This window comes from Coccidioides immitis, assembly GCF_000149335.2.
Source record: "Coccidioides immitis RS genomic scaffold supercont3.1, whole genome shotgun sequence".
Classification (NCBI taxonomy): Eukaryota; Fungi; Ascomycota; class Eurotiomycetes; order Onygenales; family Onygenaceae; genus Coccidioides; species Coccidioides immitis.
Window position 1 is genome coordinate 8,449,781 of NW_004504310.1, and position 13,353 is coordinate 8,463,133.

Sequence of the window (13,353 nt, forward strand, 5' to 3'; positions counted from 1 at the left end):
ATGTTTGTGGACCTACAGGAAGCTCTTGATGCAGTGTCTGTTGAGTGCAGAAGCTCTGAGCCACCAGATATGATTGAAAAGGGTTTGCTTGAGTCTGAGTCTGACAAAATAAAGCACAAGAGCTCTCCATCATCAGCAGAATCCAGCAGTAGTGAGAATGATTAGTTGTCTGCAACAGAATAAGATGATCAAGCATTTTAAATCTCTAACTACATTCTAGATCCAGCACTACTACTAATGTCTTCAGGCCTGTCCAGGCCCAGTACACCAGGGTCAAGATTGGACCATGAACCCTTCCTGCCCACAAATACAGTGGAACCAACAGAAGAAGACAACATACTTGCACAGAAGCTGGTGGTACAGCTGCAGACTCATCATAAGTGCTTTACTGAGGCTCATGCTGTATCAGAGCTGCTCTTCATGCCAACAGTGTCTCTCTTACAGATGGCAAGCTGGAAATGTCCAGATATCTTAGAGCACACCAGCATGTCTTCCTATCCCATACAGTGGAATACCATCCTGCCAGTTCATCAGTGCCAAAGGCTATACAGTGGGATGTCCACATCAGTGGAGCCTTTAGCCCATGAGGAAGTGCCTCCACACCCTGTGATTATTGATCTGGAAGGTGATACTATCTCAATGCCAGCATCCCTGCATGCCATGATTGACATTGATAGTGCCAGTGGTCTGGCCTTGAGTCTTGCAGTGGCCTGTGAGAGATTCCAATGGAAAGCCAACTGGTCCCTGACAAGCAATCTGAAGAGTTCTCTTCATCTAGATTCCATTTCAGTCCAGTGGAGAGATGAGCAGACCAAAAGAGTCTGCTGGTTCTGGAGACCAGTTCACTGGATCTCTTATCTTCTGTTTGAATGACTGGTTGGATTCCCTGAGATTGAGGTCTACATTCTCTTCCTCTGGCTTTTCAGCCCCCAGTGCCAGCACTATATCATTACAGAGCAGGAGTATGCTCTCTGAACAGACAAGGTCTTTCTTCTAGCTCTCCACCATATTTACTCCACATCCACACTTCTTCATCTGCCATCCAGTGCTGTGCATGTCCAGCTCAGTTCCATCACAGCTCAGGCAGAAGGCTGCAATCAGACTTTCATAAGCAGCCATGGGTACAGGAGTTTCACTTTTCACTACAGCCAGCAGGACTTCACTGTCTCTGGAAGCACATGCAGACAACTGTTCAAGATTCAGGGCTTCAGCACTTTCAGGAACTCATGCTTCTTCTGACTGCTAAGAACCTGAAGCTCTCAACCCAGCATGTCACCTGGTCCAGCACACATGATGCCTTCTTTTGCATGTGGAATCAGGCCATGGACAGGTGCTATCTGACCATCAGCTTCTATAATATTAGCAAGAAGGTGGTCTCACCCTGGAGCTTCCTGTCACACCAGAAGCCAACACATGCACCCTGCACATTTATCTGGTGATGTTGCTGCCTGGATTGTTTCTGTAAATAACTGAGAGATTCACCAGCTGCACAAAGAATCTCTTCTCCCACTTCATCTGAGCCTGATAGCTTACTGGATAATTTAATGGAGATGCAGATCAACAATGACCATCCAGCAGCAGCTGTCCAGCTCCAATAGTTCTGCCAACTTTGCAGCCATGTCCAGTAAAGAGTGATGTCCAAGGCCTCAGACTCTGGCAACATTCAACACAGGTTAGTGGAGCTGGCACTCAGGAGTAAAGATGAAGATGCATACCAGCCAGAGCTCAGTAAGAGCAGTGAAGATGAAGATAATGAGAATACCAGCAACCTGGATGAACATTCAGCAGGTAGTGCACCAGTTGCCAATGCCCAGACTTCTGATTCAGAACATGAACATCCACAGAAAGAGTTCTGGTGCAAGCAGTTCTATCTGCTATTATTCCTGTGTGATCTGGGGTCCATGATGCTAGAGCCACATCAGTGCTCCCCACTTCACTGCCAGGGTCTGCTCTACTGCCAGTTCTACAACACCATCAAGAAGATCTTCATGGCCAGCAAGCATTCCCTGTTTGCAAATGAGAACCTGGACACATTGGCTCTGGATCTCAGGCTGGTACAGATTTGGCAGCATATCAGAAAGGCCATCAGCCATTCCCCTCTGGCCTTGCTGCGCGCATACATCTACACCAAGCAACAGTGCCATGTCATCATTTCTGACTGCTGTCAGTGGTCCTACAGGACTTGAGAGAAGTACCAGGTCACTGCTGCTGTTCTGCAGGCCATGGATCAAATTCTCTGGGAAAGCAATCTAGCCAATCATCCCACAGTTGTGCCTCAATGCCCAGTGCTCTTTCTCAACTATCACACCAACCAGCTTCTGAGGTGGCTGCAGTGGAACAACAACAAGCTGTGTACTGGATTTGAGATGATCTACAGCCTGCAGCTGTGCACTGTAATGCACTGGAAACATACTTGAGTAATGATGATGTTTCTTTAATGCCTTCTGTACACATATGAAGGCCAGGGCAACCACCTCAGCCACAGCAGTAGCCTGTAGCTTGATCATCAGGTGCAACCACTCCAAGAGGGTTCTGACACAGAGAGGATTCAGAAGAGTCTTGGGATGGCATCCACACTGGAGCTGTATGGCTATGCTTGGTTTCTTGACAAGCTTGACTGGACAGTTATGACATTCAAGCCACTATATTGGGTGCACATGGTCTTCAACACTTCAACTCTACAGATGGCCTACCACCTGCAGTACCAGTAACTGATTGAGTCCAAGTCTGACTTTATGCTCTTCAATGACATATTCAGCTGCATGCTGGATGTCTGTCTAGATTCTGCCCACTCTGTACTGCTGCTGCAGCTGCTGGTGACCCTCTGCCTGAGAGCCTTTCAGAAGGATGTCTTCAGAAGCCTGGCTAACTGTATCATCCAGCAGCCACTCCATTCTGCTAGACTTGAGGACACATGCAATGATGATATATCACTCACCTGTGCTGATATCTTACAAGTCTTTCAACATTCCCACTTTCAGAAAGACATCCAGTTCATCACAGGCTTCAGAATAAAAGTCAGGAACATTAAGATACTCTTTGCATGACTCTGGGGCTGGAACAGCAATGGGAACAATGGTGACTGGCTGTAGAAATACTGGGAGTCAAAGCAGTACTGGGTCCTCTTTCACCAGTTCTTTGATATCATTGTCTGTATGTATGAGGTTCAGTAGGCCTGTGAGTGGCAGACAATTGTGAAGCAGATCTTCATCTGCAGCCACTGGATCTTGCTCTATCCAAGCATGGCAGTCTTCTGAACATGTGGAAAGGGAGGGAAACTGTGAAGCTGGGCTAGCATCCATTCAGAACTGGTCAACTACCTTCAGCAGTACCAGCCAGAACTCACTATCATTAAGCTGGACATGATTGATGAGCTGCCCCTGGCAGGTTGGGAGGCTGGTAGTCAACCTTTGCCTCTGGATGTGGCTCTTCCCTCAGTCCCCAGTAATGTTGATGCTTGGCTTGCCATTGAACAAGATCAACATTCTGTTCCTACAGTAATGTCCCTCAATCCAGCAGTCTTTTTGCTGGCTGTTGGTGTGCATTCCAGTGAGCTGAACTGCCATCTTCAGGCCACTATGGCTGAACATTATGTCCTGCACTCATTTGCAGAGAAAGAGAGCCAATCTGCAAGCCAGCTGTATATCAACTGCAAGTAGCTTACATCTCAGCTTGTGTTACATATTCAGGCTCTTGTTGAGGCAGAGAGACAGCAGGTCTGGAGCATGAATCTTCTAATAGCAACTTGATTCTGGCAGTCTTGCCCTCAGCTCCAGCCCAACAGCAATCTGACACTTCTTGGGCCAAGACTGAGCAGAATGGATCTTGAAGAGAATTCTGACCCAGAAAGTCTGGTGAGAAAGCAGGAAAAACATGCATGGTGTCAGGGGCATATGTAGTAGTGGTTGAAAGTTGCACAGATAGAGGTCTTCTATTACAATCAGTGCAGAACTGCCATAAAGACATATCAGTGCAAAGCTGCAGAAAGAGAGCAAACAACACAAGTGTTCAATCAGTCTGAGTTTGAGAAAGCATGGGTACAAAGTCAAAAGGTCATTGGGTGTTTAGGTCAAGTATCTCAGCAGGTCACTTATCATGCAGAAGAGAAAGTATAGTTGTAACAGCACTGGCTTCTTAAGTCAGTTTTGACTGCCAATTTTTATGGTCAATTTTGGTTGTTAAATTACACTATCAATTTTGATCATCAATTTTCACTGTAAATATTTGCTGGCAATTTCAGCATCAATTTTGGTTATCAATTTTTGCTGTAAATTTTAGCTGTCAATTTTCACCATCAATTTTTGCTGTCAATTTTGGTTGTCAATTTTGGTTGTCAAATTTGGTGTTGTCAATTTTTACTGTTGTCAATTTTGGTGTTGTCAATTTTTACTATCAATTTTGGCTGTTGTCAATTTTTACCATTGTTAATTTTCACTGTCAATTTTGGCTGTCAATTTTTACCATTGTCAATTTTGGTGTTGTCAATTTTTACCATTAATTTTGGCTGTCATCAATTTTTACTGTCAATTTTTACTGTTGTCAATTTTCACTGTCAATTTTGGCTGTTAATTTTTACCGTTGTCAATTTTGGCGTTGTCAATTTTTACCATCAATTTTGGCCGTCGTCAATTTTTACTGTCAATTTTTACTGTTGTCAATTTTCACTGTCAATTTTGACTGTCAATTTTTACTGTTGTCAATTTTGGCATTGTCAATTTTTACCATCAATTTTGGCTGTTGTCAATTTTTACTGTCAATTTTTACTGTTGTCAATTTTCACTGTCAATTTTGGCTGTCAATTTTTACTGTTGTCAATTTTGGTGTCATCAATTTTTACTGTCAATTTTGACTGTTGTCAATTTTAGTGTCATCAATTTTTACCATTGTCAATTTTGGTGTTGTTGATTTTGACTGTTGTCAATTTTGACTGTCAATTTTGGTGTTGTTGATTTTGACTGTCATCAATTTTGGCTGTCAATTTTGGCATCATCAATTTTGGCCATTAATTTTTACTATCAATTTTTACTGTCAATTTTGACCATCATCAATTTTGACTGTCAATTTTTGCTGTCAATTTTGCTGTTAATTTTAGTTGTTAATTTTGGTTGTTAGTTTTTGCCATCAATTTTGCTGTCAATTTTTGTTGTACAAAAGAGCTAAGTAGATTAATGCCTGCAACTAATGAGAGAGAGTTATATATAGAATATATAAATCTGTGAACTAGAAGTCTAAATACTGAGATTTCTATAATCTGTAAGAATTATGTTATTATTATATATTCAGAGTTATGTAAGAATTCACCCACAAACTTCTTATACAGACAAACAACACTTACAAGAGTCCAGAGCCTCAGCTTGTGAGCTGTTGAAAGTACATGTGTTCTTGCAAGGCACTAAGTTATGTGCTTATAAGTACACATAAAAGGCTGCCACTGCATAAATCTCTTGTTGAGAGCTAGTGGCAATCTTGTCTACAAGTTGTAGATAGTTGCCAATACCAGATCTTTTATCTCATGTACTTTTTTCTATATAAAATTTCTTCTATAGAATTTTTATTATGCTGATTCACATGTATGATTCTCACAAGTTAGGCCATGTAACATCTTCTGGAGATTTCATACTATCTGATGCTTGATTAATCTAAGCCTATATTTATAATAATAAGAAGCTGTTAAATTAAGAAATGGTTAGAAGATTAACTAGATACAGTTGGAAACAAATATTTATTGTCAGCTAGATAAATATAATAATAAAATACTAAGATAGGGTCTAGAAAAAGAGTTTAGAGTAGAGAGCTACTATATATATATAATAAGATTGTATATCAGACAAATGTTTATATTTCTAGTGAATTATATATTTCAAGTTTAGAGTGTTATCTTAGAACAAGATTCTGGTTAATTAGTCAGATAGAGAATTGCAGTTAGTATAAAAAGATTAAAAATAAAAGTTTTTTTTTTAATTTTTAATTATATTATTTGTCTGACTACTTCAGTTTAAAAGTAGTAATAGCTGGCATCAGAGTTAGTAAATAATTAATCAACAAAAAAGAGGGTAAGACAGAGTTAGAGAGCTAGTAAGTAGTTTAATAAATATTTAAGTAGACTAGAGTTGTACAAAGTACTGAAATAAGTATTAGCACAGTAATAAAATTGAATTTAGATGCAGATGCAAGATGCAGATGCAAAATGCAGATAAAAGATGCAGATGCAGATATATATATAAATTAAATAGTAACTAAGTTACAAGACTGCATAAGTTAAGATACAGTAATAAAAATAAAATTATTATAAGTAGATCAGAAACATAATTCAAATAATAGTTCTGTTATAGTTATATAATTAATAGTTTTTGAGTTGTTAGCAAATATGAAGATGTAACAGAAAGTATAGAGCAAATAGTAACAAAAATACAATATTTAAAAGTTGATATATTGTAACAAAAATAAGAATATTTTAAGCACTGGATTAGAGAGATAATTTAAGGTATGATAGTATTATATTTACATAATTAATAATTGTAGAGTTATTGGCAAAAATATAGAAGTAACAAAAATTCAAAATAAATTAGTATTATTTTTTACAGTAATTAAAATTGTAATTTCTGTTAGATAGACTTTTTCTCCACAAGTAGTGAATATATAGTAAGAAAAATAAAATAATTATAAGCAGATCAGAGAGATGATTTAAACAGTAGTAGTTTTATAGAGTTATTAGCAAATATATATATTTTATATAGCAAATACTGACACTGACATAAGATGTGAAAGTTAATATATTTTAACAAAAATAGAGATATTCTAAGCAGGTCAGAGAGATAACTTGAATAGTAGTAGTTTCACATGTCTATAATTAATGATTGTAGAGTTATTGGCAGAAATATAAAAAAGTAACAGAAAATTAAGTAATTAGAATTAAAGTTAGGGTTAGCTGTATAAAGCAAATAGTGAGTAAAACATAAGATGCAAAAGTAGATATATTATAATGAAAATAAGAAGATTCTAAGCAGGTTAGTAAGATAATTTAAACAGAGATAGTGTTATATCTGTAAAGTAGATAGTAGTAGAGTTATTAGCAAAAATATAAAATATATAGTACAAATAGTGAGTAAAACATAATATGCAAAAGTTGATATTTTTTAATAAAAATAGGGTCATTCTGAGCAGGTCAGAGAGACAATTTGAAAGGTGGTATTCTCATATGTGTACAATTAATGGTTGTGGAGTTATTGGCAAAAATATAAAAAGTAACAGAATCTATATTTATTATTATTATTATTATTCATTATAGTCTTACACAGTCAGTAACTATGAAGACTACCTAACAGCTTCTCTGTTAGGATTTACTTAGTATATATTGTAGAAACTGAATAAAGAAAAAAATTCAAAGTATTTCAAGGCAATATGAGATGTTCTTTCTCCACAAAAGTCAAATAGCAGATAGGACATAATATTAATTTTAAAGGAAAATAATAATTCTTGTAGCAATGTGATACAAATCAAAAAGAAATAAAATTAGCATATTTGGAAAAGCCACTGTCTAGTAGCTATTCCAGTACATTTCAGAAATAAAACTAGCCATTTTAAGTTTAATTGAGTTTCAAAAATAAAATTTAAAGATAGTTGAGAAATATTAAGTTCTTGTTGAATTTTTCTTCTTTCAGTATGATAAGCTGAGCAGTCTAATAGTAGATGCTTTGGATTTTCAACACAATTACAGAAATAGCATAAATTAAAAGAGTAGTCAGATAATCTTATTAGATAAGATCTAAAATATCCATGACCAAGCTTTAATTGGCAAATAGTTGACCATATCTTCTTAGATATAGAAACAGTAGATGCTTTCCATCTGGGTTTTATTTTGAATTGAGAGTAGTGATTTGTAGAACTTTCTCTATTAAAAAGATCTTCAAACCACTCTATCATTGCTTGTTCTTTTATTTGTCTTTTTATATAAGTAAGAGATATATATCTTTCAGAACAAACTTGATTTAATTCTGTAGCTTTCTTTACTGCTAGATCAGCTTGTTCATTTCCATGTATATTTACATGTGCAGGAACCCAATAAAGATGTAGATTAATTTGCTGATTTTTAATAGACTTAGCAGTTTTTCTTATAGATTGAAGATAATATAAGCCAGAATTAAGATCTTGATTTATGAGTCTCTGAATAGCAGCTTGACTATCAGAAAACACCCAGATATCTGATATTGATCTTGATTGAGACTGAGAGGTAGAACTTGCTAATTTAAATGCTTTATCTATAGCAAACAGTTCTGCATCAAAGTCTTCAAAATATTTTCCTAGATTTCATGAAAATCTAATATTATCTTGTAGATTGTATACACCAGCACCAGCATATTGACTTTCTTCAGCTTTGGATCTATCTGAATAGAGAATTAAAGATCTATTATTTAGATTTTTAATTCTATTTATGTGACTATCTTTAGCTGTTTTCTTGTCTGAATTTTCAATTTGAATATCTATCAAATCAGCTAGGTTTTCAGACCAAGGTGCATTCTATTTTGCTTTGATTCTCTCTGTTTTTAGAGAAGGTAATATATTTGAAATCATTGAACAAATTCTAAATAGTTGACTTGGATACTTGATTTTTCTTCTTTTTCTTTTTCTTTTAGTTGATGTTTGTACAACATATTCATTATTTAATTCTGATTGATTCCAATCTAAAAACCTTCTCCAATCAAGATTGACACCATTATTATAAGGTGGAAAGCTAGAAGATACTCTTTTTCTGATTGTATATTCTTTTTGCATTTTTAATAGTCTATAAGCATAGTTTCTGCATAGTCTATTAAACCTTACTTTAGCAGGAGAAATAGCAGCTTCAATCTTCATAGCATAAATTGGAGAAGTTTTAAAAGCTCCTAGAACCTTTCTTAAAGCAGAGTTTTAAAGTTTCTCATACTTATGGAGAAGATTCTTTTGATTCTTCCATCAAATCTGAACACCATAATCAGCTACTGAAGTAATACAAGCTATATAAAGTTGTCTCATAGCTTGAAAAGTAAGACTTTTTCCAGTATTTGAAAGTCTGATTATTTAATTAAGAACTCTTTCAGCAGCTGATATCTTAATTTGAACATGGTTCTTGAAAGTAAGAGTATTGTCAAGCCAAATACCTAACTATCCCACTAGTTTTTTTGGTTTAAAAACTTGATCATGTAGTTTAACTGAGTTATCTTCACTAAATAATTTAGTAAAGTGGATTAACTCAGTTTTTTCCATATCAAATTGAACTACATGAGAATCTTGTCTATTAGACATTGCTTGTAAAGCTTTATCTAACTTAAAGCAGTTTTCTTCTATTAAGAAAGAGAAGACAACAAGTTCAGTATCATCTATATAACTAGAAATTCTGATATCTTTAAGATCTAGATCATTATTATTCTTAAAGAGAAATATAGTATATATAGAGAAAAGTATTGGAGATAGAGGTGAATCTTGAGGAATTTCAATATTTATAGATATCTTTGCTTGTTGTTTCTCACCATCAAAAACCAGTTGGATTTTTCTTGTTTGCATAAAATAAAAAATGCATATAGCTAGTGATTTAGGTAGTTGCAAATCAGAGAAGACTTTTAAGAGTCTATTTAGTGAAATATAGTCAAATGCTCCTTTTATATCAATAAAGAGAGCTGAGGCTACCAATTTATTGGCTTTTGCTAATTGAATATCATGTACTAAACTCATTACAGCATCTATAGCAGAGCATTGCTTCTTTCCTTCAAACTGATCAAAATATAGTAGTTTATTTTGGGAGGCCCAATAAGAAAGTCTAGAAGCAATAACTCTCTCTATAACTTTTCTCAAGCAGTTAAGTGAAGAGATGATTCTGTAAGATTTTGGTAATAAAGCTTTTCTATTTGGTTTCTTTAGAATAACTCCAGTAGCTTCTCTCCAGATTTCTGGATAATATCTCTTTTCAAATAGTATAGAGTATAACTTGAAAAATCTATCTTTAAGTACTGGATAGATTTTTTGTAGTATAAGAAAGGATATACCATCTGGGCCAGGTGTACTGATTTTGGAGCCTGAAAAAATAGAGTTCTTGATCTCTATTTCTTGAAGATTAGGCCATTCCCAAACTGGATTTTCATGATATTCATTCCAATTTATTGGTGGATAACTTGGTGGTTCTCTGAAAAGAGTTTTTATAAAAGTATTGCATTTCTCTTTAAATAAAATAGCTTTATTTTCTATTTCATTTTCAGAGTTTGAGAATTTTAGAATAGGAGTTTTTTCCACTTTTTTTTCTTTGGTATATTTATATAGTTTAAAAATCTCTTTTTCTTGAGCATTCTCCAGAAATTCATTTCAACAAGATGACTTTGCCTCTTTAATAGCATTAAAGTAGTCATTTCTAGTTTGTTGAAAGAACTCTAAGCTAACTTGCTTATTCTTCAGTTCTCTAAAGGCTTTTGTCATAGCTTTTCTCTTGATTTTTAGCTCATTATTCCACCAAGGCTTAGATCTTTCAGTTATTCTCTTTTTGGGAATGTGTTTCTCAATAGAGCTTTGAATTAGATTTCTTAATTTAATTGCTTTTAATTCAAGTTCTGATGGAGTATTTTCTATTGAAGTCCATTGAAATTCTTCTTTTTCTAGATTTTGAAGAAGAGATTTATTTACTTCATTCCAATTAGCTTTCTGAAAGTTATATTGATTTGAATAAAGTGGATTTTCAACAAGATTTTTAGTAATTAGTTCAATACTGAATTGAATAATTTCATGATCAGAGCCAGAGTGAAGAGCTTCATCAATCCACCACTTATGTATCTTTTGAGTTAAGTTGGTGGAGAAGAAGATCAAATCTATAATTGATTTAGATGATAGATTTGGTCTGAAGAAAGTTTCTCTGTCTATCTCATTTATTAAATCCATATTATTCTCCTCAAGCCATTCTACTAGTTTTTCAGCTCTAACTGAATTGACTATATTTGAATTCCACCATGAATGTTGAGCATTTATATCTCCAGTAACAATAGAGTATTGAGAAGCTGAGATATTTACTAATTCTCTCTCAATAGTCCAAAGATTTGAGTTGTCCTCTAGATCTTTTTGATTATAGATATTTATCAGTTGTATGGTTTCAAACTGATTGTATTTATCTTTAATATCTATAACTAGAAGATCATTACTAGAGCATATATCAGATCTTAAGCAGGGTTGATATCTGGACTGTTTTCTAGGAAAAATAGCTACTCTAGATCTCAAATCTTTATTCTCAGGAAGAATGCAATAATATGCATTATGAGAGACTGTAAACTGATTATCTGAGCTCATCTATGGTTCCTGAAATAAATTATAATCAATTTTCTTTTCAAACCCAATATCAAGACATGTATGCATTGACTTTTCATTTCTTCCAACATTATTCTGAAGAAAGATCAATTTTGAAAAAGTATTTGAAGTTTTATTTAACATAAATTAATAAATGGTGATCTAACTTCAATCTTCTTCTTAGAGATTACAACTTGATTTTCATCTTCAAAATCTGTTTCATGAGATCTCTTAGAAACAGGTTTAGTTCTGGAAAGATTCTGCTCAGCTCTTACTAGTTGCATTGATTTACTAGTATTTTGTGCTGAATAGTTGGATTTTTTGAAGAAAGCACACTCTGTACTTTTAGCCACATGATTTTCTAGACAATTAGCACATTTTAATGTAGAGTGTACACATTTTCTTCCAGTAATCTCACAAATTGAGTATTTATGCATACTTGTTTGATGTTTTTGAGCACAGATATCACATCTAGCTTCTTTTTTACAGTTTGGTGCTGTATGTCCATAGATTTGATAGTTAAAGTATTGTACAGTGCTTCTAAATCTTTCTGAAGAGAGAGAGAGTGAGAGAAAGAGAGAGAGAGAGAGAGATTGTTTGTATTTACAAACTTTAAGATTCTGTCCAGCAATTACAACTGTTTTCAGATTTTCAGCTATTGTAGCATTTTGAACATGAAAGACAGCAGATGTATGTCTTTTCTGTATTCTATTTTCAGCAGAAGATAGCCAGATTGGGGTTCTTTTTAAAGAGATAGAGTTAAAAGTTTCTATCTCTTCTTTTAAAAGAGATAATCCATTCTCTATATTAAAGATTTCTGTAGAGATACTGTGAACTACAAAAACTTTCCAGTCCTCATCTTTGTGAATTTTCATGCTCTCTATATCAAAGTTCATTAGATCTGAGAATATAGATATCTAAGTTTGCTTGTGTTTTTGAAGAAAATCAGCTGAAAAGTCTTCTGTTGTTATTAGAATTAGAGATTGGCCTCTAAATGACTTAGCAATTGAAGAAATAACTGATTTTTCAGTAATATTTGCTTCAGTAAAGCTGTCATTTATTCTATTTCTGAAGAAGAAAGCTTTGTTACTGATCTCTTCAAGTACTTGAGTATTTATCTTGAGAATTAGTCTTCTTTCTCTAAAGAGTTTTGGCTCAGAGAACTGTTTTTTATCTTCTTTACCATTTACTTTAAAGAGTAAAGAAGATTTAACTGAAGATTCAGTATTTAGTCCAGTTATAGAGCAGAAGAATATGATTTGGAAGTATTACTAGCAGATATTTTCTCTTGAGAGCAGCTTTGTGAAGTATTACTACTATTAGTAGCTGCTTTTTTCTGATTTTCAAGCTGTATAATTTTTTTCTCAAGATTTTGAAGTTTAGAGTTTTCAAAAACAGTAGTATCTTCTTTTTCTTTAAAAGAAAAGATTTTTTGTATACTCAAGATACAAGCATTTAGTTCTTTTTACACAAGAACATGATTCTTCTTCTGAGATTCTTTAGCAAGAAGCTTGAGAATTGACTTTAGATCTTGCTGTTCAGATTCAGAAGAAGAATCAGAAGTAGAAGGTATTTTGACTACATTTCAAGAAATATCTTCTTGAATAAGAAAACAGAAGATAATCTTTTGAAATTACTTTCTTAAGAAGATCTTCTGAGGTTATTTTGTATCCCACTTGCTAGTTAACCCAAACTAGTTCAGTTGTTTTACTGAGAGCTGAAAATCTCAATGTAGTAGGTTTTTCTTTAGCTAGAGCTACACCTATTAAATTCTGGACTAGTTTTTTGAGAGAACTAGCAAACTATATAGTTTTTTTTGAAGACTGTGATCACGGAAACAGGTTCTAGAATAAAAACAATGGAAAAACTATTGGCAGAGTAGAGGGCAAGAGGGCAAGCTAGTAAATTTAAGAGATATGAGCAATTAAGTCTTAAAAATCAGTTAAATTAATACTAGTAAGTATACTTTTTGAAGAGAAGTATCAAACTAGAGAGCTTTTTGCAGGAAAGGTTTGAGAAACCAGCTGAGAATATTCTTAAATTTAGTAGTAAAGA

General features: G+C 34.3%; 3 protein-coding genes across 3 annotated transcripts; 2 read left to right on the plus strand and 1 right to left on the minus strand.

The window, feature by feature from the left end:
• Positions 1-873, plus strand: CIMG_12922 (uncharacterized protein; the record flags this gene model as incomplete). Its single annotated transcript, XM_001246231.2, has 2 exons — positions 1-151; positions 221-873. The coding sequence occupies 2 exons, from the start codon at positions 1-3 to the stop codon at positions 871-873; spliced, it is 804 nt and encodes a 267-aa protein (XP_001246232.2).
• A 761-nt stretch (positions 874-1,634) lies between these two features.
• CIMG_12923 (uncharacterized protein) lies at positions 1,635-2,365 on the plus strand (the record flags this gene model as incomplete). The annotated part of the gene is made up of 2 exons (XM_001246230.2): positions 1,635-2,163; positions 2,220-2,365. The coding sequence occupies 2 exons, from the start codon at positions 1,635-1,637 to the stop codon at positions 2,363-2,365; spliced, it is 675 nt and encodes a 224-aa protein (XP_001246231.2).
• Positions 2,366-3,434: 1,069 nt separating this feature from the next.
• CIMG_12924 (uncharacterized protein) lies at positions 3,435-3,879 on the minus strand (the record flags this gene model as incomplete). Its single annotated transcript, XM_001246229.2, has 2 exons — positions 3,435-3,576; positions 3,665-3,879. 2 exons carry the CDS (start codon positions 3,877-3,879, stop codon positions 3,435-3,437), a joined length of 357 nt encoding a protein of 118 aa, XP_001246230.2.
• Positions 3,880-13,353: the final 9,474 nt, after the last annotated feature.